A 26150-nucleotide genomic window follows, 5' to 3' on the forward strand; every position below is an offset into this window, starting at 1 on the left:
CGTCTGTAATCCTAGCACTTTGGGAGGCCAAGGTGGGTGGATCACCTGAGGCCAGGAGTTTAAGACCAGCCTGGCCAACACAGTGAAATCCCGTCTCTACTAAAAATACAAAAATCAGCTGGGCTTGATGGCGCACACCTGTAATCCCAGTTACCCACTCTGGAGGCTGAGGCAGGAAAATCGTTTGAATTCAGGAAGTGGAGGTTGCAGTGAGCTGAGCAAGATCGTACCATTGCACTCCAGCCTGGGTGACAGAGTGAGACTCCATCTCAAAAAAAAAAAAAAAAATAGGAAAAAGAGGCCTGTTTTCAGAGTCTAAGCCCTAGTGGGTCAGACGCCACCAGATTGCCCCAGACATCTAAGATAGGAGGATGCAAGTTTAGATCCTGGAATATTTTGCCTCTAACTTTTAAACCAACTAGCTTGTTTGAACTTGAGCAACTAATCTAAATATTGCTGCCTCCGTGTGTTCCTTCTTTGCAAAAGATGGTATTGGCTTTCTCTACTGCTTCCTCTGGACCTTACAAGGGTCATGGTTGTTCGTAAAGTCTTTGGAGTTCTGGGATCTCATAAATGGCGGCTTCCTGTGCATGAAGCACTATCTGGATACAAGGTACGATGGTTTTCTAATGCATTTCCATTTTTACAGGAAACTTCTTCCCAGTCAGGTTGATCTTTTAAAAGTTGGTTTGTTTTGTACTCTTGTTGGTTTTTATTTTAAGATATATCTCCAAGAACACAGATGTCTCCTTTACAGTGTGAAAATTGTAAAGAATAGCTCAATGCAATAAAATACTGAGGAGGATGACTGTTCACTGCTGTCTTCAGGGCTCATTCGAATGCCTGCTTCTTAATCTGTGCTTTCAGTGATATCTTCTCACCCATCTGCTCCTAAGCAGGAAGTTTCATCCACCACTGTCCTCTCCAAAATATTCCAAGAAACAAATCTCCTGTGCTAATACCAGGTCTGGCAGTTCAGCTGCAGGCAGTATTGGTCCAAATAGGACAAATGTAACTAAGAACTGGACAGGCCAATGGCCAGAAGAGAATTGGTCTATAATTTCTGAGGACAAATGAATGCCAGTGAATGCCAGATGTCACCTAGGTCCAGGAGGAGTGTTTCTGGCAAATCGCTAGGCCTGGAGCCTATCAACAGGACACATGACCCATTAGGTCTGAGTGTAAACGTGGTACTACTTCCCTCAACATCTCTCTGCCTTTTCTTTCTTTTTTTTTTTTTTTTTTTTTTTTTTTTTTTGAACGAGGTCTCACTGTGTTGCCTGGGCTGGGATGCAGTGGCATGATCATAGCTCACTGCAGCCTCGAACTCCTGGGCTCAAGTAGTCCTCCTGTTTCATCCTCCTGAGTCACAGACTGTAGGCTGAGACCACCACGCCCAGCTAGTTTTTTAATCTTTTTAGAAACACCGTCTCACTATGTTGCCCAGGCTGGTCTCGAACTCCTGGCCTCAAGCATCCCTCCTACTTCAGCCTCCAAGTCACTGGGATTGCAGGCATAAGCCACTGTGCTTGGCTCTCTCCTCCCCAACACCTTTAAAAATTTTTATTACCGAATATGTCTTTTGGAAAACTCGGCACTGATTCTGCTTACAAGAGATCGTTACTTTATTTTTAAAGAGCATCACTTTATATCATTGAGACAAATTTTTTTTCCTGTTCTACAGGCGAATCTCAAGCGGCTTTCAGACTAATATTCTAGAACAATGAAAGACATAAATAAGTAAATGATACTCCAATAAAATGACACTAAGTAAAGAATCTTTCCCAAGTAGCCATTTTGCTTATTAAGCACCATATTTTATTTGCTGTTTTCTCCTGCCAGTGGAGGCAAATAGAAAGCAGTAGTGATTAAAATGTAATCTTCCCGATCAGCTAGAGAAAATGGTGTGATTGTTAAGGAATCTCCCTGGGTTGGCTTTTTTTGCACTCATGCTTTTGGAATGCCTTTCATTTCATGACCAGTTCTCCTTTCTTTCAAAGGCGTTTTGAATTCCAATTCTGACCTTCTAAAATGTTAGCTTTCTTAAGATATTTGAATCTCTATGGCTTATATTTTTTAAAAATCATAGACTAGTAAAAATTCAGAACTGGAAAGAGCATTATAGAGCATCTGGTCCGACTGCATAGATTATAAATGGGAAAGCTGAAGTGAGGGAGAAAAGAATTTGCCAAGGCCACATAGCTCATCGGTGACATGGCTTAGGCTAAAACTTGGTCTCTATGTTGTTGCATCCTTGGGAAAACGTTCTGAGTTTAGGTCCCTTACTCCTTGTCAACACTGTTAGAAGTGCCACAAATAGTTTGCTCTTTAAAAGGTAATTGGGGCAAAAGTTAGAAGTGTGATCTTTGTAATGTGGAATTACTAAATATAGGTACGTCTTATTTAAAAATAATACACCCTGGATTTATAAAACCCAGAGAAGTGCAGTCTTTGGGGTATTTAAGTATTATTTAGTTCTCAAAGTATTTCAGATATAATTTGATTGAAAAAAAAATTTTCAGCCCACTACAGCCTCCACCTCCCTGGTTCAAGTGATTCTCTTGCCTCAGCCTCCCGAGTAGCTAGGACTACAGGCATGCACCACCACACCTGGCTAATTTTTGTATTTTTAGTAGAGATGGGATTTCACCATGTTGTCAAGGCTGGTCTTGAACTCCTGGCCTTAAGTGTCCACCTGCCTTGGCCTCCCAAAGTGCTGAGATTCCAGACATGAGCCACCACATCTGGCCAAAAAATTTTTATTTATGTGGGGTCTCTTGTCATCAGGAATTCCCTGTGCATATGACTAATTCTCACATTAAACTTACAAACTCCCTGAGGAGTTCATTTCCATAGTGTCCTAGCCTGGCATCAATTAGAGCAACCAGCCAACATTTTCTAAATGAATGAACAAATGAGCAAATGAACTTTTTATGAACACATTTATTATATAGAGCAAGTCATGTACGTATAAACCTGTGTATTTTAACTTTTCTTTTTTTAATACAAAAAAAGTCAAGCAAATGGGCACTTAAGAATCTCAGAGGAGGCCAGGCACGGTGGCTCACGCCTGTAATCTTAGCACTTTAAGAGGCCGAGGCAGGCGGATTGCCTGAGCTCAGGAGTTCGAAACCAGCCTGGGCAACACAGTGAAACCCTGTCTCTACTAAAATACAAAAAATTAGCTGGGCATGGTGGCGGGCACCTGTAATCCCAGCTACTTGGGAGGCTGAGGCAAGAGAATTGCTTGAACCCAGGAGGCAGAGGCTGCAGTGAGCCGAGATCGCGCCACTGCACTCCAGCCTGGGCGACAGAGTGAGACTCCATCTCCACAAAAAAAAGTCTCGGAGGAGGTTCCCAGAGACTCAATTCAGATTAAAAGGAGCACATTTAGCTTTGGATACTCTGCTGAATGAGGACTTTCTGTGACCACATCCAAGAAGTTAGTAAGTTTATGATTTATGTAGAGGCCAATACGTCCTGCTAAATGCACATGGAACTGAGAGTTAGGGGAGTGAATAAAGTGCCAATTTTCTGTGGTAGGGGAGGTGTCCACTTCCTGGGCCAGCTGGTCCCCGCCTTCTCTGTGATCACTGACCCTCCTTCTAAGCCTCCAGCCAGTATGTTCACCCCCAAACACAGACAGGGTGAAAGGAGCAAGGCAAATCTCTCCCTCCTCCAGGGAATGCCAGAGCATGTATAGCCTAGTAATAAGAGAGTGGCAACCTTATCTGGGTACACAATGGCTAGCATGTAAAATATCACAGTAAATTTATTACTAGATAATTATAGGCTAAGCCACTTGACCTCAGAGTCAACTTCCTTCTCTGAAATGGTGATAATACCTAACATTGTGCAGAGGTTTCTGATTTCAGACTTGAAGGCCCCCTCTACGTGTTAGATGCTGTTTCATTGCCAACATTTGGTGTCGTTCGCATCTTCCCCCCACAAGAGTGTGTGCAGGGCGACTTCAGGAAACGCAGGCAGTGTACTTGGATAGCTTTGATCATTTTGCTCTCGCCGTGTTTTAGAGCTGGGAATGGAAGGATCTAGAAGAGGGGGCAGACGACCAGACAGACCCTGAGAGTGTGGGAAGTATAGGCGACTGACCCTGTCTTTCAGGATCAAATGAAATCGTCTTGCTTGTCAGCTGAATACAAGCTTCCTTGACCTGAAGCCCATTTAATACTCAGTTCCGTGCATTTCCTCCCTGGCAAGAAAATTAAGAAAAGGGAAGTATTATCCCTAAGTTTAGTTCCATTCCTGTATTTCTTCATTCTGGCCTCTTAAAAATGTCAAAAATCCTATTATGAAGGTAAAATATAGCAGTGTGTCAAGAGTATGTACTAAATGATTTGATTGGACAATTGAGCGCTATTTTTTTTCCATTTTTAAAATTCAATAGTAGTAAATATTCAACTCTGTATAGCATAAATAAAAGCAACTAAAAATTTTTGCCTGTAGCATCATCACCCGGTCCTAATGCCTACTAATATTTTGGTGCATTTAATGCTACAATTTTTTATTGTACCTACACACATTTGCAAAAATGGCCTTTCCCTATAGAACTATTATTACTGAAGCTGCTCTGTCACTTTTAATGCTATGTTTTAGCTTTTTAAAAGTGAACAGTATCTATAGTTGAGCTGTAGAATGTATTTAAATTATTCTCTAGTGTTTTAAGTGTATTTAAAAATATGTAAGAAATCTATTTTAAAAATTAATTCGGCTATAAGAAACTTGTGAAATTCTATTCAGATGTTATTTTTCTCAAGTTCATTTCCTTTTTGAACTAAAAGCAGAGAAATGTTGGCCAATAGTCATTCTTTTCATGGCCTCAGCTTGGTAATCTAATAAGGGAGCTTCTCAGATACATATTTCACTATGAAAAAGAAAAAAAAAAGGCATGTTGAGGACACTCACTGTATCTGGCAGACAGACTGTGCAGTGAAATAGATAAACAGCAGTAACACCTTGTCCTGCCCCACAGCAAGAAGGGTAACATTTTACCACTTCAGATTAGGGAAGAACTGCAGATTAATTTAACACAGTCCCTGGTCATTTTGAAACAACTTTGAAGCACCCTATTTTTAATTTGTCTTTAATTCTGTGAAATTACGATTTTAATCTGAAAAGAAAAAGCAATACAGCTCAAGTACCATTTCATGAACCTACTGTAATGTTTTCATTCTCTGCTTCCTTTCATACACTTTGTCCAAGGCACATAATTAGCATCTCCGTCCCATTTTCTTTTTATTTATGTGCACCCCACAATGCAATACTGTGTTACATCAATGCAAAGCACTGCCTTTTTGTTGGGCCTTGCCGCTCAGTGACCTTAAAGTAGTTCCCTGTACTTCTCACTAGGTCTGTAGAAGGCTTGTCTGTCTGTCCATCTGGCTTGTCAAATTTCACTTTATTTGTGCTCAGAGGAAAGAAAGAAACTTCATTTTTTCCTTCTAAATGCCAGACACTCTGTTAGATGTCTTCCCAAGCACTGTCTCATCTACTGCCATCTTTGCCCCTCTGTCGGGTAGGGCAATTTGATTCCCGTCTTAGAGATGAGGATACTGGAGTTAGATCAGTTTGGTAACTTCTCAGAGATTGCACAGGGGGCGGGCGGCTGAGTTCAAACCAGGTCTTCAGATTCCGAAGGAGCAGGGCTTTTTCTCCTGTACCCTTACTTAGGGTGCCCTGTATATGTGACTTTGCCAGTTATATGGAGTTTTGAAAATTGTCTTAACTTAGAAAAATGTTTTCCTTTACTGTTTTGGGATGGAAATTTTTATTCAATATATTGTATACTTTCCAATCTAATTTATTCTGAGGATTGATCTTTGGATGACTTAATTTTAGGTGATTTTAGCAAGTAGCTACTGTCCTGTGAGCTAGAAAACCAATAATCCCACTTCTTATAATGATTAAGAATAAGTAACACAAAGAAATGATAAATGGTTGAAGTGATGGATATCCTAATTACTCTGATCTGAGCATTGTATACATATATGGAATTAACACTCTGTACCTCATAAATATGTACAATTAAGTGTCAATTAAAAATAAAATTTTTAAAATTTTATTACATTCTTAAAAAAGAGTAAGTAGTCTCTATGAATTTGAAGGGGGCTCCTATGAATAAAGTGACTAGAAAGCTTGACATCAAATTTGGATACTCAGGAGACTCTTTTGGGCTAATTCTTCGTTGTTTCCCAAATGGTCAAGATTGACAGAAACTGTTCTCTAAATTATGCATACAGTACTCATCAATTTTGAATCACTGCTGCGTTTTGTTTTGTTTTGTTTTTCTTAAGTGAAATTACCAGAAAGATTATTTTCTTTCTCTTCAGGCTCATTCTGCTGTTTAGTTAAAGTCAATGGAGAACACAGAGTTTGGCAGGTGATAGGTGCCCAATAAATAGCACTTGAATGAATGAAGAAACCAGTGAGGCCTCTTTCAAAATACATTGACGTTATGGTTGAGAGTCTTGCTATACAATTAAGTAGCTATGGTCAGTAAAGTGATGTTTTCTTGGAAGAACCTTTATTGAGAGTCCAATGATTGTCATTCTTGAAACAACACTCCCAAGGCAACTACAGATTTCCGTCCCAGGAAGCAAGATCCTTGCCTAAGACACTTTTGATTACCCTTGTCAGACTATCAGAGTTAATCAGAACATTCCCATATCCAAGTATGCCATATAATACAGATGGTGTGTGTGTGTGTGTGTGTGTGTGTGAGAGAGAGAGAGAGAGAGAAAGAGAGAGAGAGAGAGAAATATATTTAAATCGAGGTTGAAATTTGTGGAAAAGTTATAATCTGTATTAAATTATTTCACTGCTCTACTGAATGTTATGAATTAAAATGTCAGAGAATATGGGTATTTTACCACTGACATGCTTTTCTGGAGCTATCACTAAGAAGCCTGTTTCTTTCTCCAGTGAAGGAGGTAATATGGTCAAACTCAATAGTGAAACGTGACATAAGACAGGGACATACACATTCTTAACAAATAAAGTCATTAAAACTTTCAGTTTAAACTTCAGCTCATTTGTTCAAGGCAGTACCCCTAGGGCTCCCGTTTGAACAGCACACAGCTAGGTTAGAAGGCAGATTTTTCATTTGCTTCTTTTGAAAGATGCCTGAAGTCAAATCCCTTGAAGGATTTTACTACCAAAAAAATCATTGCTCCTCTGTTGGGTAGGTGAGATGGATGATGAAGCTATGGGAAGGAGCTGGGAAACGGAAATGTTAAAGATGCACTGATCAGCACGCCTGGAAAATCTGTACAGGACAGATATGGGAAAGGAGGAATTAGAAATAGAATTCCTAAGGGCTGATTCAGGTCAGAGTATATTTTAGTCAGATTTGGTGAATTCTATCAAAGGAAATAATAAGCACTTTTTTTGGCTTTAAAAAAAGTGTTATTTCACAGAAATTTAAGTAAGTATTTCAACAGTAAAGTGTTCTAATTGGAGGATTTTTTCCCAAGATTATTTTCAGTTTATCTTATTTTTATTTAATAGAACTTAAAGTGAACGAATCCTCCGCGTGCATATGTATACAACTGTGTCACCACTCAGATCAAGATGTGCAGCTTTGCTGGTCACTCCCTCCTCCAGCCACTACTCCCAAAGGTGGCCGTTGTTCTGATCTTTGTCATCGTCCTGCCTGCCTGTCACTTCATGTAAATACAATCATACAGTACGTGTCCTTTTGTTCCTGACACCTTTTCTTCAGTGCTCTACCAAATCCATAGGGCATCATTCTTTTTTTTTAAAAAAAGTATAGTGTCAGTAAAGAAGGGAGAAATACTGTTAGAAAGGGAGAGGGAAATGAATGTGTGTGTGAGGGGTCATAAGGCATTTGATCACTTGAGGCCATGTGTTCAAGACCAGCCTGGATAAACATAGCGAGTCCCCATCTCTACAAAAAAAGAAAAAAAATTTTTTTAATTAGCCAAGTGTAGTGGCACACACCTGTAATCCCACCTACTTGGGAAAATGAGGCAGGAGAATCGCTTGACCCCAGGAGCTCAAGGCTTCAGTGAGCCCTGATAGCACCACTCCATTCCAGCCTTGGCAACAGAGTGAGACCCTGTCTCTAAGAAATAAGAATAAATTGTATTCAGTTCTAAAATACTCCTGCTTCTCCATCACAGGAGTGGGAAATTCAAGTCAGTCATGATTTGGGCTTCCAAATATTAAGAAAAATTTTAGCAAAGTTTACTTCTACCGGAAGTTACTACACTGTCCAAAATGATGGCAACTAGCCACAGGTAGCTATCTAAATTAAAATTTATTATTATTATTATTATTGAGACAGAGTTTTGCTGTGTTGCCTAGGCTGGAGTACGGTGGTACAATCTTGGCTCAATGAAACCTCCATCTCCCATGTTCAAGCAATTCTCCTGCCTCAGCCTCACGAGTAACTGGGATTACAGGCACCTGCCACCACACCCGGCTAATTTTTGTATTGTTTTTGTTTTTGTTTTTGTTTTTGTTTTGAGACGGAGTCTCGCTCTGTCACCCAGGCTGGAGTGCAGTGGCCAGATCTCAGCTCACTGCAAGCTCCACCTCCCAGGTTTACGCCATTCTCCTGCCTCAGCCTCCCAAGTAGCTGGGACTACAGGCGCCCGCCCCCTCGCCCGGCTAGTTTTTTTGTATTTTTTAGTAGAGACGGGGTTTCACCGTGTTAGCCAGGATGGTCTCGATCTCCTGACCTCGTGATCCGCCCGTCTCGGCCTCCCAAAGTGCTGGGATTACAGGCTTGAGCCACCGTGCCCGGCCAATTTTTGTATTTTTAATAGAGATGAGGTTTTGCCATGTTGGCCAGGCTGGGCTCAAACTCCTGACCTCAGGTGGTCTGCCCACCTTGGCCTCCCAAAGTGCTGGAATTACAGGCGTGAGCCACCACGGCTGGCCTAAATTAAAATTTAAATTAACTAAAATAAAATTAAAGATTCAGTCTCACTATGACACCCACTTGTGGCTGGTGGTGACCGTATTGAACTGTGTAGGTCCAGAGCATCTCCTCCACTGCAGAAAGTTCTGTGGACAGCTCTGTTTAGAATGTGGGGTCTTAGCTCCCTACCTTTCCACCTCTTCTTCTCCAGACACAAGGATGTTATTATGGTGGGCTTCATTTATTTTTTCATTGTAAATTATCATGTAATTCTGTGGTTCTCAGACCACAGATCACCATACAAGCTTCTGTCTCCCGCATTATCCCTCAACCTGGGAGAAAAAAATAAGTGGTTGTGACACTATGCTGAACTTTTAATTTCTGGAAGGTACCATGCCCTCTCCCACTTTGGAGCCTTGGGAATACCACTTGGGACCCTCCTTCCTACCTCCCAGTGTTTGTTAAGTTCTCAGTTCTCAGTCTCTAGGGATCCTTCCCCATCCTTCCAGCCCCCACCCTGGGTTAAATGTCCCCTCCATCAGCTGCTGTAGTAGCCCGGCCTTCCTCTGTCCTGATTGCAGTCGCATGTTTCATGGGCTCTCTTCTACTGAACAGCAGGACTGGTGAGGCCAGAGACCAGCCTGTTTTGTTTACTCTTGTTCACTTATCATTTGGAACAATGCCTGGCACTCAAGAGATGTTAATAAATGTCATGGGCTGGGCGCAGTGGCTCACACCTATAATCTCAGCACTTTGGGAGGCCGAGGCGGGCTGATCGCCTGAGCTCAAGAGCTGGAGACCAGCCTGGGCAACATGGTGAAACCCCATTTATACTAAAAACATGAAAAAAATAAATTAGCCAGGTGTGGTGGTGCACTCCTGTAGTCCCAGCTACTTAGGAAGCTGAGGCATGAAAATTGCTTGAACCTGGGAGGCAGAAGCTGCACCAAACTGAGATCATGCCACTGCACTCCAGCCTGAGTGACAGAGGTGAGACCCTGTCTCAAAATAATAATAATAATAATAATAATAAAATGTCATAGTCCAGGCCTGGTGGCTCATTCCTATAATTCCAGCACTTTGGGAGGCCTAGGTGGGAAGATCAGTTGAGGCCAGGAGTTTAAGACCAGCCTGAGCAACATAGCAAGACCCCGTGTCTACAAAAAAATGTTTTTAGTTGGCCAGGTGTGGTGGTGCACACCTGTAGACCGAGCTACTGGGAAGACTGAGACAAGAAGATCACTTGAGCCCAGGAGCTCAAGGCTGTAGTGAGCTATGATTGTGCCACTGCACTCCAGCCTGGGCAAGAGAGTGAAACCCTGTCTCTAAAAAATAAAAATAAGTGAAAATGTTTTGAAGGAGAGAACAATGGGCTGCACAGGGGAGGAGCAGTAATCAAGTAGCTTCGTGTTAGGACAGGGTTCGTCTCCCGGATTCTTCCTCTGTATTCCGGAAGGAGTTTTAGCACAGAGCGCTCTGCCTGAGCAATGCGCAGAAATCGAAATAGTCTTTAGCACTCTCAGTTGTTTCTTCAGCAGTGTGATGGCGCATCCAAGTCACTTGCACTCTTTCTGGTTAAAGGTTATGGTTTTCCTTTCTCTAGAAGTAATCCTGAAAGACATACACAAACTAAGATGATGATGGGAAGGTAGAGTTGAGGACGATGATGGAACGACAGAAGGCTCTGCTGCATCTCAGCGGGCAGCCATGCTTGGCATCACTGGCCAAGGCCCCCCAAGCCAAACAACCTCACAGGGAAGCAGCTGTGTAACAGGAAGGATTCCTTATCAAGACAGGTGGCAGAAATCCCACTTCAAACTCGCTTTACAAATACAGAAATTTATTTTCCCAAGTCACAGAAAATCTAGAGGTGGGAGGCTGAGAGATGGCTGATGCAGTGTGTCAACAATGTCAGCGAGGACCTGGCTTCCTTCCAGCTCTCAGCTCTGCCATCCTGGGCATTGGCTTCATCCTTAAACTGGCAGGGAGATGGCAGCTGCAGGTAGCAGCGTCCCATCCTGGACTTCAGTGTCCATCTAGGTAAAGTTGAGAAAGTGTCAGCTGCAGCTACTGGCCAAGGAAAGAGGTTGCCACAACTGTGTTAGATGAAGCATCTGGAGTCAATGGGATAGATACTGAGCATCAACTCCAACGTCTATTACAAGTGCCCAGACTCTCAGCCCCAAATATCCTCCCCTAACACCAGTCTGAGGATTTTAAAAGTTCTCATATATCAGGTACAGTGGCTCACACCTGTAATCCCAGTGACTTGGGAGGCTGAAGCAGGAGGATTGCTTGAGGGCAGGAGTTCAAGGCCAGCCTGGGCTACACAGTGAGACCCCTGTCTCTAAAAACGTTAAAAATAAAAAAATTAGGCCTGATGTGGTGGCTCATGCCTGTAATCCTAACACTTTGGAGGCCGAGGCAGAAGGATCACTTTGAGCTCACGAGTTTAAGACCAGTCTGGGCAACATGGCAAAAACCTGTCTCTACTAAAAATATAAAAATTAGCTGGGCATTAGTGGCCTGTACCTGTAGTGTCAGCTACTCAGGAGGCTGAGGCTGGAGAATCGCTTGAGCCTGGGAAGTGGAGGTTGCAATGAAATGAAATGGCGCCAGCCTGAGTGACAGAGTAAGATACTATGTCAATAATAATAATAATAGCCAGGTGTGGTGGCATGTACCTGTAGTACCAGTTACTTGGGAAGCTGAGGTGGGGGGATCGCTTGATCCCAGAAGTTTGAGGCTGCAGTGAGCAGCTTTGATCACACCACAGCACTCCAGCCTGGGCAACGGAGAGAGACTCTGTTTCTTAAAAAAAAGTTCTTACAATCTGCCCCATATGGAAAATACCAAGTGAAGTGAAAAGCCCTGACTGGGTTAACTAATATCAGTTAATGCCTTAGAAATGAGCATAGCCAGAGCAACCCTGCAGAAAGAGGAGAACATCCAGGATGGGGAGATCCAGCCTAGGAGAACCAAGAGGACTCACCAAAGGAGGGCAGTTCTAATCCTCGCCCTTAAGGGTCAATGCCCACCCCACCCCACCCCTACCCTGAGCTGAAGAAACACTAGTTTAATTTTAAATTTAGCAATATCCATTGCATTTATGACTTACAATGTAAATGGTATATATTCTGAGAAATCTGGAATGCTTCAACCGATCAGTTACGCTTTCATTTTTCTCTCTTTCTATATAGACCTGACAGTGTTAGAGCCGTGCTGAATGAGGTCACAGTCTAACGACAATATTAACCCTGCAAATCTGTTCATTTTCGCCTGAGCACCTTCAGGCAGGATAGAGAATGCGTCCAATTGAAAAACTATTACAGACTCTGCCGCACTATGATGGGCTAAAATGTAACAGGGAGGGAGGTGTGCGTGTGCCTGTGTGTGTGCGCATGTGTATGTGTGTGTCTGTCCCAGGGAATCATTTTCTAAAAGGAAGTCAGTATGTGTCTGTTAAAAGTGGAGGTTGTATGATAGCATTTTTAAAGGAAAAATGTGTTTTCTGTCATCCAAATTTTAAAATGCTACTTTTAGTATTTCTGAACCTTACCTGTTTTATATTTACTACCAACTGTCTTGGTTTTTAAATTTTTTTCCAATACCTAATACCCCTTTAACTCTCCTTCTTTGTGTGTTACAAACATCCTGTTGTGTTTTTCAATATCTATTTTGCATTGTTAAAAATATCTAGAAACATATAAAGAATAATGTAGTAAACACCCTTGAGCCGACCAGCCGATTTAAGAACTAAAACGTTAACTCTTTTTCTATAACTGTTTCTAGGCTCTGTTAATTCAGCATGTAGAAACACATAACACAGATGGTAAACATTTTGCGTAAAGGCCCAGTCACCACCCCATTCACAGTAGATGTTGAGTTTCAGAAAGCATGTGCATTCACAGTCTTGCTTGGACATGTGGTTAATGCTAAGTGGTCTAACAGTTGTGCCCCAGGTAACTCCTGAAGCTGTTCCAGATCATAAAATCTATGATGTTTTGCAAATTTATATTTTATCATGCTGTGTTTTATGCAGAAAAGCTAGATGACTTCCCCTTTGTGGTCTCCATCAAAGGCATTTTTCAAAATCCCTGGCTTTGCCATACATTGTTTGCATGTTTGAAAGCAATCTTTGGCTAAATTATAAATCTGAGAGTATACGTGTGTCATTGGTGTTACAGAATTCGTGCATAAGTGCTATTTTAGCTTATCCTTCAGTTAGATACTCTAAATGTTTGACCCCTTCATTGAATACCAGAGACCTATCTTTACTTGTCTGTGGTTTGGGCTCTAATTTAAAAGCAAACAACCATGTTTTGATAGCATTTGAAATATTTATATTGTATCCATGGAAAGGATGTAATAATTTATTTTCTCAAGAGTATAGTTTCTGCCCGGGTGAGGTGGTTCACGCCTGTAATCCTAGCACTTTGGGAGGCTGAGATGAGCAGGTCGCCTGAGCCCAGGAGGTCAAGATCAGCATGGGCGACATGAAGAAACCCTGTTTCTACAACAAACATAAAAATTAGCTGGGCGTAGTGGCGGGTGCCTGTAGTCCCAGCTACTAGGGAGGCTGAGGCGGGAGGATTGCTTGGGCCTAGGAGGTTGAGGCTGCAGTGAACCATGATCATACCACTGCACTCTAGCCTGGGGACCCTATCTCAAAAAAAAAAAAAAAAAAAGGTACAATTTCTTAAACATGTTCTTGCTGCCAGCAGGTGATATCCTCATTCTGGTCTGTTTGCTCACATTGCCCCTTCGCCTGTGCGACCGCACATCAACATCTGCCTCAGTTACACTTTGGGAACTTGAGGCATACAGAAGAGCAGTTCGCTTGTGGTCCATGAGCAAGCACATATTTATCATTTGAGGGTATATTGACTGATAAATTTGTCGTATCTCTTTGCGAGGTTGCTTTGAGTATGTGAGCTGATGGCTAGACCAGTATGCTCTCTTTTTCCTGATTTGAAAAAGTTTAAGAAAACATTTTGTAGAACACAGGTGTCAGGGGTCTGTTTTATTCCAAGTGCATAGCAATGAGGAAGTTTTCAAAGAGAGGGCTAACTCATATGCATTTTATTTAAATATGTATTGTTTGAAGGGTTTGATTGTTGTTTTATTTGGAATGAATAGACTTTTCATATCATACTAGTTGCGATTTGTCAATTGATAAATGCAAGAATTTGTTAGTATAATAAGCCTTCATAGTCCTCAGAGTTATTTGAAGTGAACATTAGTTCAGCTCCTTATTTCTGAGCATGTGAAGATTTCCTTTTCTTTTAATACAGAATTTGTTTTTCTGATACTCATGATAACAAAAGCAAGAGCTTGCCGGTTTTTCAGGTTTTATTACTGAATGAGTATCGTTAATCACTTGTTCATTCCTTATGCTATATGTATTTCCTATCTTTCTGCTGTAAAGAGAAAAAGTGTCTAAACTTGCTTATCTCTCTGTAGGACAGTCGGCCCAATATGTCAAGACCTCTGATCACTAGATCCCCTGCATCTCCACTGAACAACCAAGGCATCCCTACTCCAGCACAACTCACAAAATCCAATGCGCCTGTCCACATTGATGTGGGCGGCCACATGTACACCAGCAGCCTGGCCACCCTCACCAAATACCCTGAATCCAGGTAATCTGAAAAACTGAAAAATCAGACTCTGACGTGCATGTATTTGATAACCTAACTGTTTTTCCTTTGACAAGCATAGCAGCGTAGCCTCGTGGAGGCAGGGGGCAGGACGTGAAAGTGTGTGAGCCACCCTGCTGCCTAGGCTGGACGTCTTCGAATCAGGATTGGACCCGCAGCTTAGTCGAGTCCATGTAAAAATGTCACAGGAGAATGGAATACTGTGATATTTTGCTCTACAATGATATTCATAATTCTCAATGTAGTACAAAAAAGATGGTGATTGCTCCCCAACGCCTTCGTTCCTTCCTTCTTTAAAAACATGCTTTCTTATAGGTTCTGATAATTTTATAGGAAATGAGTTGGTTCATCAACTTGTGGACTAGAAAAAAAAAAAAAAAGAGATTCTCAGCAGTGAGGCATTATATTTAGATCTGTATGCAAAAATCCATGAAGCCAAAATAGTATAGTTTTAAAAAAAGGGCGGGCCATGGAACTTACGAACTTAAGGTAGATAAATAAATATACAAATTGTTTAAAGATAAAGGGTGATTTACAAATAGGCAGTATACATTTATGTTTATGACTTATCTCCTCCCATGCCCCTGCCCACCCATTTCTTTATTATTATTATTATTATTATTGTTGTTGTTGTTGTTGTTATTATTATTTTGCAGTCAGGGTCTTGTTCTGTCGCCCAGGCTGGAGTGCAGTGGTGCAAACATGGCTCATTGCAGCCTTGACCTTCTGGGCTTAAGTGACCCTTCCACCTCAGCCTTCCCGGGAGCTGAGACCATAGGTGCATGCCCCCATGCCCACCTAATTTTTTTTTTATTTTTTGTAGAGACAGGGACAGACTATGTTGCCAAGGCTAGTCTTGAACTCCTGGCCTCAGCAATTCTTCCATCTCAGCCTCCGAAAGTGCTGGGACTATAGGTGTGAGCCATTGCACCTGGCTAATTTTTTTTAATTTTTTGTAGAGATGGGGTTGCACTATGTTGCCTAGACTGGTCTCGAACTCCTGGCCTCAGGCAATTCTTCTACCTTGGCCATGGCCAAAGTGCTGGGATTACAGGTGTGAGCCACTGCACCTGGCCCCAACCACCCATTTCTAAAGGAGTTTCAAAGAAATAATTTCCTTTCTACCCTGGGACAACCCTCCTGGCTCTGCACCAGATGTGGGGGCTATGCCCAGATCCTGTAAGGGAAGTTTTTTGCTGGTGGATAGGGGAGGAGGCGTGCACTCATGTGGGGTAACGTCAGGAAACAGGGTGGTTCTCTGTTTCTGATGAAGCCCTTGAGCTTCAGAAGGGCACATTTTTAAGAATATCTTATGAAGTGACAGATAACAGATAGCTTGCAGTCTAAGTAGACAGCACTGACATAAAAGTCACTGTCACCTTGCATACTACATGAAGGCAGACTTTTTTGATTTTGTTTTAAAATCTCACTCCATTACTTGATAATTGATGAAAGAATGTGAAGGTTGAAAAGAAGAAAGATGAAATGTTTTCTCTCTTAATTTCCAGATTTAATTTCTACAATAGAAATGCTTTAAATAAAATAGATTTCCATTGGTTCAATTATCCAAAAGACTATATACTTTAAAATGAAATGATCGTATTAGTCATCTATGACTATTATTTAGTCACTACCTTTCCTAAGTATATTGGAATAGGGACTACAAAAAATCATTTTATAATAATGGCTTTATTTTTCAAGTATTTTGTTATATAAGTAGTGTTCTTTTGGAAAATGCCTATTTCCATTCCTTCCAACCCTCTGTGAATACCACCATCAACTACAGAAAATCACAGCTGCCTCTTTAAATGAACACTTAATTCTAGGGTTTAAGTCACAAAATGCATATTAAGAGACAAAAAGCAAACCTTAAACTGTAGCAAGATTTACTGGTCTGATCTGATGGCCTTTTGCTTCAGTTTTTTAAAATTAAACCTTGAGACAGGAGGGAAGTTAATAAAAACTACATTTTCTGTGACTTAAGCAATTGGTTTTCTTCTATGTTCGTTGTAACTAGGTGGGTCTCCTTCCACTGACTCATTGCCCCCAGGGTTTAGCCCCTAGGAAGCTCCCTAGTATCACTTGGTGGGCTGGCCAAAGTAGAAGATAGAGGGAGAGAGGCTCTATTCGTTCAGTTCTTATCTCTCAAATAATTTGTTACTTTCATTATTCTGTCGCTATATATTATGAGGTAAAGACTTCATATAGTGTCCCATTTGGAGATTCTTTCTCAGTCCATCTTTCCATGGATATTTCTGAGAGTCTACTTTTGTTCCTTCTTATCCACACCCTGAAACATGCATCAAATAGCATGGATCTCATCACTTTCTTTACCTGCGCTGTGTCATACAGTAGTCACTAGCCACGTACAGCTATTGAGCACTTTAAATATGGCCAATCCAAATTGAAATATCATCTAAGTGTGAAATATACACCGATTTTTAAAGACTTAGTACCAAAAAATGTAAACTCCTAATTTTTATGTTGATTTCATGTTGGAATGATAATATGTTGAGTTAAATACAACATATTATTAAAATTAATTTCACTCGTTTCTTTTGATTTTTTAACGTGGCTACTAGAAAATGTAAAATTCCATGTGTCTTGCTTTTTATTTCTGTTGGACAGCGCTGAACTATGAAACAGATGTTTTTAAAAAAGCATCTCACTAAACCTCCCCCTCCCCCAACCTGATACTGAAATACATCAAAAAGTGAATGTCTCTTTCACCAATGTGATTAGAAAAGATAGAATTGTTGATCTTCCTTTCCTAGACTTTCCCTCTGCTTTCTGTCACCAGTGAGTCCTAGGATCACGGGAGCAACAGGAAAAATAATTTGGATTCATTAGTTCTAGGATTGGATGCTGGCAAATGGCGAACAGTTCTTTGGCTATGGAAAGGTCTAATTTCTGAACACCTGTCGTCTCTCATGTAAAATAGGCACAAATAGGTCTCCTTGCAAGGTTATTGGGAGGATTAAATGTGATTATGAAAAGCACACCATGGCCCTGTGCCCAACACATAATATTGTCTTCATACTTAATCTTCTGCCAAACCCAGGAATTGTTTCTTTTCAAAATGTCTTTCAAATTCCAAATATTTTCCATTTCTTGCTTTCCTAGCCATGGAAACAGCTTTACATCTGGATTCTTGCCTGGATGACTCCCATCTCGGGGGACTCCTGGCCTGCACCTTCTCCTCCTTTATCTTAAATAGCCAAGCCGGTCACAAGTTCCGAGACATCCTTATCATTAGGAGATATCTTTAAGAATTTGTCAAGACTCTTTGAAACAAGCCTTACAAGGTAACCTCTGTTTCAGCTGCTATTACTAAAGCAAATGACACTGCTCAGGTAACACTGGTTTTGCTGTTGAATTGACCACCGGGTATTGCTTTGTTTCCTCTTGGGTTTTGGGGGGCGTATTTTTGTAGGTAATTAAATGTTCATTTCAAAGCAACATCCAATTTAATGGGACCCATACACAAATTTTAGTAATCAAAGATACAGAGAACTAGTTCTTCATGCTTTTCCCATAGGCATCAGGTGCTCCTTCCAATTACTGGGAAAATCTCTTGCATATTATTAACCTCTCTTGGAGAAATCCAAGGACATTAGGTTGCCCATGGCCATGGAATCACAAATAACTCCAATTAGTTTTGTAGATTCTGGGGTGCGTCAAACCCTTCCTACCCTATGAGACCATTCTCTGCTCCAGCCTCTTGGATTCCCTGGTTCCACTCTCACCTACCTCTTCCTTAGTGTCACGCAGAGGATAGGAGGGCTTTTCCTAGATTTCAAGGGAAAGACTTGTAGTTTAAAACTACTAATTTGTATGTAACAAGTGACCATAAAAGATGTAATATTATCTTTCTACAATTTCAGAGGTCCTGCAAAGAACCTTTACTCCATTTTGAAATGTTGTAGGTGTTTTTAAAATTCTGTCTCTACTTAACCTGCCCTCTTGGCTAAAGAGCACCCTTAGAACTTTGTCCCCCAAAAAGTAGTATGGTGGACTATATAGCTAAACATTAGAAGCACCTGGGAAGCATTAAAAAGCCATGCAAGGCCCTGCTCCAGACCAATAAATAGGAACCTCTGCAATTTTCCAAAGAGGTCTTGATTTTCACCATCTGGCTCTGAATGGCACCAAGATGTATGATCCCTTCTAGAGAATGGAGGCCTCTTCCTCAATGAATATTTCATGTATCTCATAATGGCCATTTCACCAAAAGAAAATAGCTTTCAATCTTCATTGCTCTAATTACCAAGGTTACCAGTGGTTCCAGTGTGTGTGTGTGTGTGTGTGCGCGCGCGGGCGTACTTTTTTTTTAGCTTGTAAACCCTGAGTAATGATTCAGTGAGTAAATTGACTTTTACACCTCACGGTTAACCACTCATGTTGTTATTCATTTCCATCATCAGGTGTTTTTTTAGCTAAAGGGACTAAAGTTTTCAAATTAACTGAAGTATTACATATATCAGTAATGTACTTTGTCTTAACCAATGTGTATGTAAGATGCAAAATAGCTCTTTAGGAGGTGTTTCTGAGACAGAGGTTAATCTCCACCATCTCAGTGGTAAACACTGATTCCTTTCAGAGGATCATAAGAGTCTCCAATTCTCACTGCCATTTTGAATTGTAATCCCCAAGAAAAACACCCAATTCAGATCTGCAATAATTTCACTTTAAATAAGTATGTTTTAAGTCAAGAAAAATAGATCACCATCAAAAAAGGATTATAAATGGACAAAGAAGATAGAACATATTTTATTAATAGTTTGTTAGCTTGATTTATAGCTTGTAAATATCTAGAAGTATGCAAAGTAGACCCTCCACTCGCACTGTTGCCCTGGACTCTGAAAATTTTAAGAACAGACCTGATTATATCTTAGTCAAAAATCCAAGGTACCCTTTATTAACATCATTGGTAATAAAAGATCTAGGTAACTAAGTAATTTTTCATAAGTAATTAATATTGGTACCATATTATACGGCCTCTTTAAGATCTGCTGTTGACACTGAAATATCCTCTTAGCCACATGCATAATATTGAAAATACATTCTATTTCTGCTTTAAAAGAAGACACAAGTCTGATTTCAAAGTTAGGTCTATTCATTCTCTACTATCACCTCCAACAAAAACAATCTTAATAGCAGCTGTATTGATGGTTATTCAGATGTGGATAACCATTTTTAAAACCAAGAAGTAGACTGATACTACTAATTCGTTGAACCTATCAAGTGGTAATAAGACAGGGGTCTTAGCTAAAAGCACTGATTGTCAACCAGTGACCTGGAGGTAAAAGGCGAGATCTCATGTTTCAGTCCCCTGAGCCATCCAACCTGACTGCTTGACAAAGCTTTTGTATATTTTAAACCCAGTACATGAGTTAACTCCCACATAAGTAGATTATGTTAAATTGGTCTCTTCTAAATAGCAGTAGAGTTACTAAGCACGCTGGCATATGTAGGTAATTGCAAAACACAAGAGACTCTACTTTCAGCCTTGCAGCCGACACCCATGGCCACCCAGGGGTGTGTGTATTTGGAGCTTTAGGATGGAGATGCCAAACATGTGTGTCCTGCCAGCAGCAATCCAGCTTTTGGCGTGCGTCACACTCGGATGTGTTAGCCATTACCGGATTGCTTATGTGGAGCTACACCAAAAGGAAAACCAGATAACTGCAACACTAAGGGACTGGTGCATACGTTCAGAGGATAATTGCATTCAAATATTTGGCTTTCTGTGTAATTGTTGCATGCCAGCCTAGGGAGTTTGCTGTAATCCTGTATTAGGTTGGGGATTCTGTGCCATCACTTTTTATGACTTTACAGTTCCAGTTTTAACACTACAGTTCCTAGACATGGGTCCAGCAGCCTCATCGTGCAGGCCGTTGTTTTAGGATCTCAACAGAAATGCCAAAAAAAAAAAAAAAGCATTCAGTGTATTCACTGCACTTGCTTTCGGAATCACTGCATGGCATTGAATAGAGAGCTTTTTATTATAACCTGCTCTCTACATCCACATGCTTTATAATTCAGTGTCAATAGCAAATGTAAAAGTCACAGAATAGGTATTAGGGATTTTTAGATGAGTTGAAATCAACCTTCAATATATAATCTCGGCACAGATGGAAAGAGAGCATATCCCTGCTGCTATGAAAAGTCTTAAGGAAACGCATAAAATGATGAACAGTTTTGATTGGTAAGATCGGTTAATCTTTAAAAAAAGAAAAAAGAAAGTTAGTTTATGGAGGAACCTAAAAGGGGGGAAAGCACCTGGCAAATGAAAAATGGAAAGTTTCTCCAGGGTAATAGAAGAAATTTTCCTCTTCTCTCTCTCTTCTTTTCATCTTACAATATTGCTTTTCCAAAATTGCTCCTCAGTTATATAGGTAAAGAGTAAATGAAATGGTTGGCTTCAAATGACTTTAAAAAAAATGAAACTGGATTTTATGTTTCGTGCTGAAAAGCCAGTCCTTCAGTAACTTACCCTGCACAACTGCTAGATTCAGCAAACTTCCTTTGCCACTAGGGAACAAAAAAGGCCTTATTTTTAAAGTAATCTAGCTCATAAGTCTTGGAGCATAGTTTAAAGGAAAGATGCCATACAGTGCCGGAGTTTCCTCTGTTGTGTTTGTTTTTGTTTTGTCCTGTTTGTTTTGTTTTTTGAGAAAGGGTCTTGCTCTGTCACCCAGGCTGGAGGGCAGTAGCAGGATCATAGCTCACTGTAGCCTTAAATTCCTGGGCATAAGTGATCCTCCCACCTCAGCTTCGTGAGTAGCTGGGACTGTAGGCATGTACCACCATACCCAGCTAATTTGTATATTTTTGGTAAAGATGAGGGTCTCACTGTGTGGCCAGGGCTGGTCTCAAACACCTGGCCTCAAATGATCCTCCCACCTCAGCCTCCCAAAGTGTTGGGATTACAGGTGTGAACCACTGAGCCTGGCCTGTTCTTTCATGCTTTCAACAGACTTATTGTATTCGCCTCATCTGCCCAGTGTATAGTTACCAACAAAAGTCCTTGCTCTTATAGTTTACCTGGGTGAGGGTGAAGGACAGCCAGGAAACAAGTAAACCACCAGTAAGCAAGGTTTCAGTGAGTAGTGATATTAAGAAAAATATTTAGGTTGGTGCAAAAGTAATTGAGCTTTTTGCTAATGGCAACTAGGGTAGTGGGCTGGGAGTGGAGGGGAAGAGAGGATGGTTAATGGGTACAGAAAGTATCCAGAAAGAACAAATAAGACCTAGTATTTGATAGCACAACACAATGACTATAGTCAATAATAATTTAATTGTACATTTTAAAATAACTAAAAGTTATATTTGGATTGTTTGTAACACAAAGGATAAATGCTTGAGGGGATGGACACCCCATTCTCCATGATGTGGTTATTATGCATTGCATGCCTGTTTCAAAGTATCTCATGTACCCCATGAATATATATACCTACTATGTACCCACAAAAATTTTTCAAAAAAGCAAAAGAACGTCTAGATGGAAGTGTGACATCTAGGTGTTCTTTTTCTAGAACAAGAAACAAAAAGAACACACATGATAAATAGGCCCACTTTGACATATCGTTTTCTCCCTATATTAAAACTAGTTTTATTCCTACATGTTTTTCCCCCCAAAAATACATCTTTATTTGTTCATCTGTATTTTCAAGACAAAATCTAGTTTTCATGTTAGTTTAGATTTAGAAGCAGACTTTGTCACTATCACACATCACACTGGATCTGTGAAGGTGAAGGCCACTCTGCTAGCCACAGACATCTCACATTTGCATCCCTGCCAGAGCCTTTGATGGCCAGATGAGTCATACTGGATATCCTAATGTGAAATAACTTAGGGCGGGACTCCGGATCATACGCTCAACTTCCAGTAACTTCTCACTTACCCAAAACTTAGTCTCATCATAGACAGAAACCCTCTCCCTGGAAAGCCCTTTCTCACTTATTTTTCATCCTGTATCCTTGGGACCTGGTAGCATCCCAGCCACAGGTGAACATTCAAAAGTTTGTTCCATATATAAATTAATGATTGGGTAAAATATTGTATTCAGAGGCCAGATCCTCCGAAGAGCGAAGGGAAAATAATTGAGTAACGTTATTCAAATTATAAAGCTAAATGTAAAGGCTGGGCTGGTTTCATTGCATATATTTTCATGTATAACCTTATAGATAGAGACTGTATTTATCCCTCTATCCCTACAGAGAAGAGCCCTAAAACTCTGAGAGGTTAAGTGGCTTCACCTTAAGTCAGTCTTCTTTGGGAAATGGGGTAAGAGCCGGGCCTCCAGCTCCCACTCTGACTCCACGATGCTTATTGTTTCCTCCTCTTTGATAACAATGGTTCTCTTTATTTATTTATTTATTTATTTATTTATTTTCTATTTTTTGAGACAGTGTCTTGTTCTGTCACTCAGCCTGCAGTGCAGTGGCATGATCCTACCTCCCAGGCCCAAGCCTTCCTCCCACCGAGTAGCTGGGACTACAGGCACACACCACCGTGTCTGGTTAATTTTTAATTTTGTGTAGGGACGGGGTTTCACCATGTTGCCCAGGCTGGTCTTGAACCCATGGGCTCAAGCGATCTACCATCCTTAGCTTCCCAACGTTCTGGGATTATAGGCATGAGCCAGGGCTCCCAGCCTGATAACGATGGTTCTCAAACTTAGGGGCAGGTTAGAATCAACTGGGACTCAATAACAACAACAAAAAATTGCCTGCCCCTACCCCTCAAAGATTCCTTTTTTTTTTTTTTTTCACTCTATTGCCCCAGCTGGAGTACAGTGGTACAATCACAGTTCACTGCAGCATAAACCTCCCACGTTCAAGCAGTCCTCCTATCTTAGCCTCTCGAGTAACTGGGACTACAGGTGCATGTCACCACGCCTGGCTAATTTTTTATGTTTTTGTAGAGACGAGGTCTCACTTTGTTGCCTAGGCTGGTCTCAAACTCCTGGCTCAAGTGATCCTCCCTCCTTGGCTTCCCAAAGTGCCAGGGTTATAGGCATCAGCCACTGTGCCCAGCCCAAGTGGGCTCTTTGGATCCCAATTGTGTTGGTCTGGGGCAGGTCCTGGGCACAGGATTTTTTAATGTTTCCCATGTTCAGCTGTATAATCCAACACACCCCTTTTGGAACTGTGTTCTCAGAGTGGTTTTTAGACAAAAGGTCAAATTGTCTATGATATTTCAAGCCACTTTCTTCTCAAGGCAGCCTTTACCTTATTCACTAGCCAAGGGCATCTCCGTTAGTGCTGGGACATGGGTTACCCTTGTGGAGCCCTTCAGCCCCCAAGGCAGCCAGAGCTCCAGGCCAGTCACTTCCTGCCGTGAACAAAATTCTTGCTACCCTAGTGTCATACAAATACGGCACCATCATTTTCTGTGTGTGTCATGACTTGGAACAGTTTGGAAAGGACCGCCTTGGACTGGGCAATGGGATAAGTGGGTCTTGTTCTTATTTGCCTGTGGGTTTCTGAAGTCCTTTTCTTTCAGGCCCATATGTCCAGTGTACAGGTCTGCCTGCAGCCAGGGACAAAGTTGACTTTGGACCAGTGACCTTGCCACTTGTCTGATGGCTTGCTGTTTGTACCTATGAAGAGAAAGTTGTTAGCAACAGTCAGTGACCAGCTTCGATCTTTGCACGATGTGCCCACCAGAAAGAATGGTGCACTTGACAACGCTGGGATATTGAGGGCCACTCCCCAGGCTGGGAGGATTGAGGCCCGTGGCTGTGTTAGTCACCACCCTCCTGCTGTGCCCTCCTTTCTTGTTGCTGATGGAACAGTAGACCCCAAAACACCCCGCCAATGCATCAACCAGTGCAACACTCAAGATTCACACTCCTACACGGAACACGCATAAGCATGCATGCATGCACACACACACCAATCCAGGAAACTTTGTTTAAATTTTTATTGTAAAAATATGCCCTCTGGGCCAGGTGCGGTGACTCACGCCTGTAATCCCAGCACTTTGGGAGGCTGAGGTGGGCAGATCATTTGAGCTCAGGAGTTTGAGACCAGTGTGGGCAACCTGATGAAATCCTGTCTCTACTAAAAATACAAAAATTAGCTGGGCATGGTGGCATGCACCTGTTGTCCCAGCCACTTGGGAGTCTCAGGCATAAGAATCGCTTGAGCCTGGGAGGCGGAGATTGCAGTGAGCCGAGATCATGCCACTGTACTCCAGACCCTGGGTGACACAGCAAGACTCTACCTAAAAAAAAAAAAAAAGACCTCCAAATCTATGCCCTAGGTTTTAAAACAGATAATAGATCCACCAGTAGTCTTTGGTGCCTGGCATGGAGCAAATGCTTGATAAATATTTGTTGAATGTGAATGAATTTTGCTTAGTATCTCCCTTTATGTCCTGGAGCAACTCAGCCACCCCAGGACAGTTGCAGCGTGAAAGTCAAACAGTTTGAGTCTTAGGTGCTAGAGTAGCCTTAGGACCTGCCTGGCCTAGTTTAATATGGGTAGCAAAGATTTACATCGTTTTTAATTCAAGGCACAAACCAGAAAGGATTTTTCTGGTCTCACTATCCTGGAGGGAAAGAGCAATGGACCAGATTAACAGAAGAGTGATCCCTGCCTTCAGAGTGCTTTCCTCCAGTTGATAGCTTTTCCCTAATCCCTCTGTATCAGGGTCATCTCAGGGTACTTCAGACGATGCAGATTCCTGAGTTTCCACCTGCTGTTTACTTAATCTATATCTCCCAGGTTGTGAGGGAAATCTTTAGTTTTAATAAGTTTTCCCGCAATCCACATGCCTCTCCAGGTCGGAGCACCTGAGCTGCAGAGAAAGGTGATGACATGTAAACGCGTCACCGTGCAGTACCGTGGGCACCATGGTGGTGTGGCAGCAGACTCACTGGCAGAGTGAGGGCTTTCCTATTGACTCTGGCACGATCCACGTCGCTTGGGACAATAATACTGACTGTACTCGTTTTTGATCAGTCATGAATAATATCATTGAGCAACACCCCAGGCATTTTTGCTCTGTTTTTTTCATCGTATTTCGAGTTTACCCTCATCATACCAGAAAGAACTTTTATAATAATAAACCATGTGATCGAATTACTTGTTTGAAAAATTCATAGGCATTTCATAGAAGATTCAGATAATCTCTTACAACATTAACATGTGACAAATATGCTCCACTTTACTGTGTCTTGAGAACAGTTCCATTCAAAGGGGTTTAATATTTTAGATGTTATTTCAGACAGCCCAGCCCACGAATCTCACGCATCTCCTTTCAAGGATATCTGTGCTATATGTATGCTAGGCTGGAAGAAAATCCCGTACAAGTTATTCTCAAGCTGGGGAAATGTTTTTTATTAGGCCAATGTGGAAAATAACCTTTGTCCCCAATTCCCAAAAAGAAGCATTTATTCACACCCCAAAACCATGATGTTATAATTTTCATTTAAATATTCAGGATTAAAAAAAGAAAACAGGCCAGGCACAGTGGCCTGGAATCCCTACACTTTGGGAAGCCAGGCAGGAGGATCGCTTGAAGCCAGAAGTTCAAGACCAGTCTGGGAAACACTGGAAAACACTCTCTCTGAAAT

At 41.4% G+C, this 26150-nt stretch overlaps 1 protein-coding gene across 5 annotated transcripts in view; it reads left to right on the top strand.

Annotated features, from left to right (window-relative positions):
* The window catches only part of KCTD1 (potassium channel tetramerization domain containing 1), a 622936-nt gene that overhangs the window by 560504 nt on the left and 36282 nt on the right, over window positions 1-26150 (top strand). For 4 of the 5 annotated variants that reach the window (XM_050767132.1, XM_050767133.1, XM_050767137.1 and 1 more), the window contains one exon: window positions 14366-14544. In XM_050767132.1, the coding sequence (XP_050623089.1) occupies window positions 14366-14544 (179 nt within the window). Of the gene's footprint in view, window positions 1-7524; window positions 7703-14365; window positions 14545-26150 lie in introns of all 5 variants that reach the window. The other variant, XM_050767136.1, reaches the window with a different exon arrangement.

Source organism: Macaca thibetana, chromosome 18 (assembly GCF_024542745.1).
Source record: "Macaca thibetana thibetana isolate TM-01 chromosome 18, ASM2454274v1, whole genome shotgun sequence".
Taxonomy (NCBI): Eukaryota; Metazoa; Chordata; class Mammalia; order Primates; family Cercopithecidae; genus Macaca; species Macaca thibetana.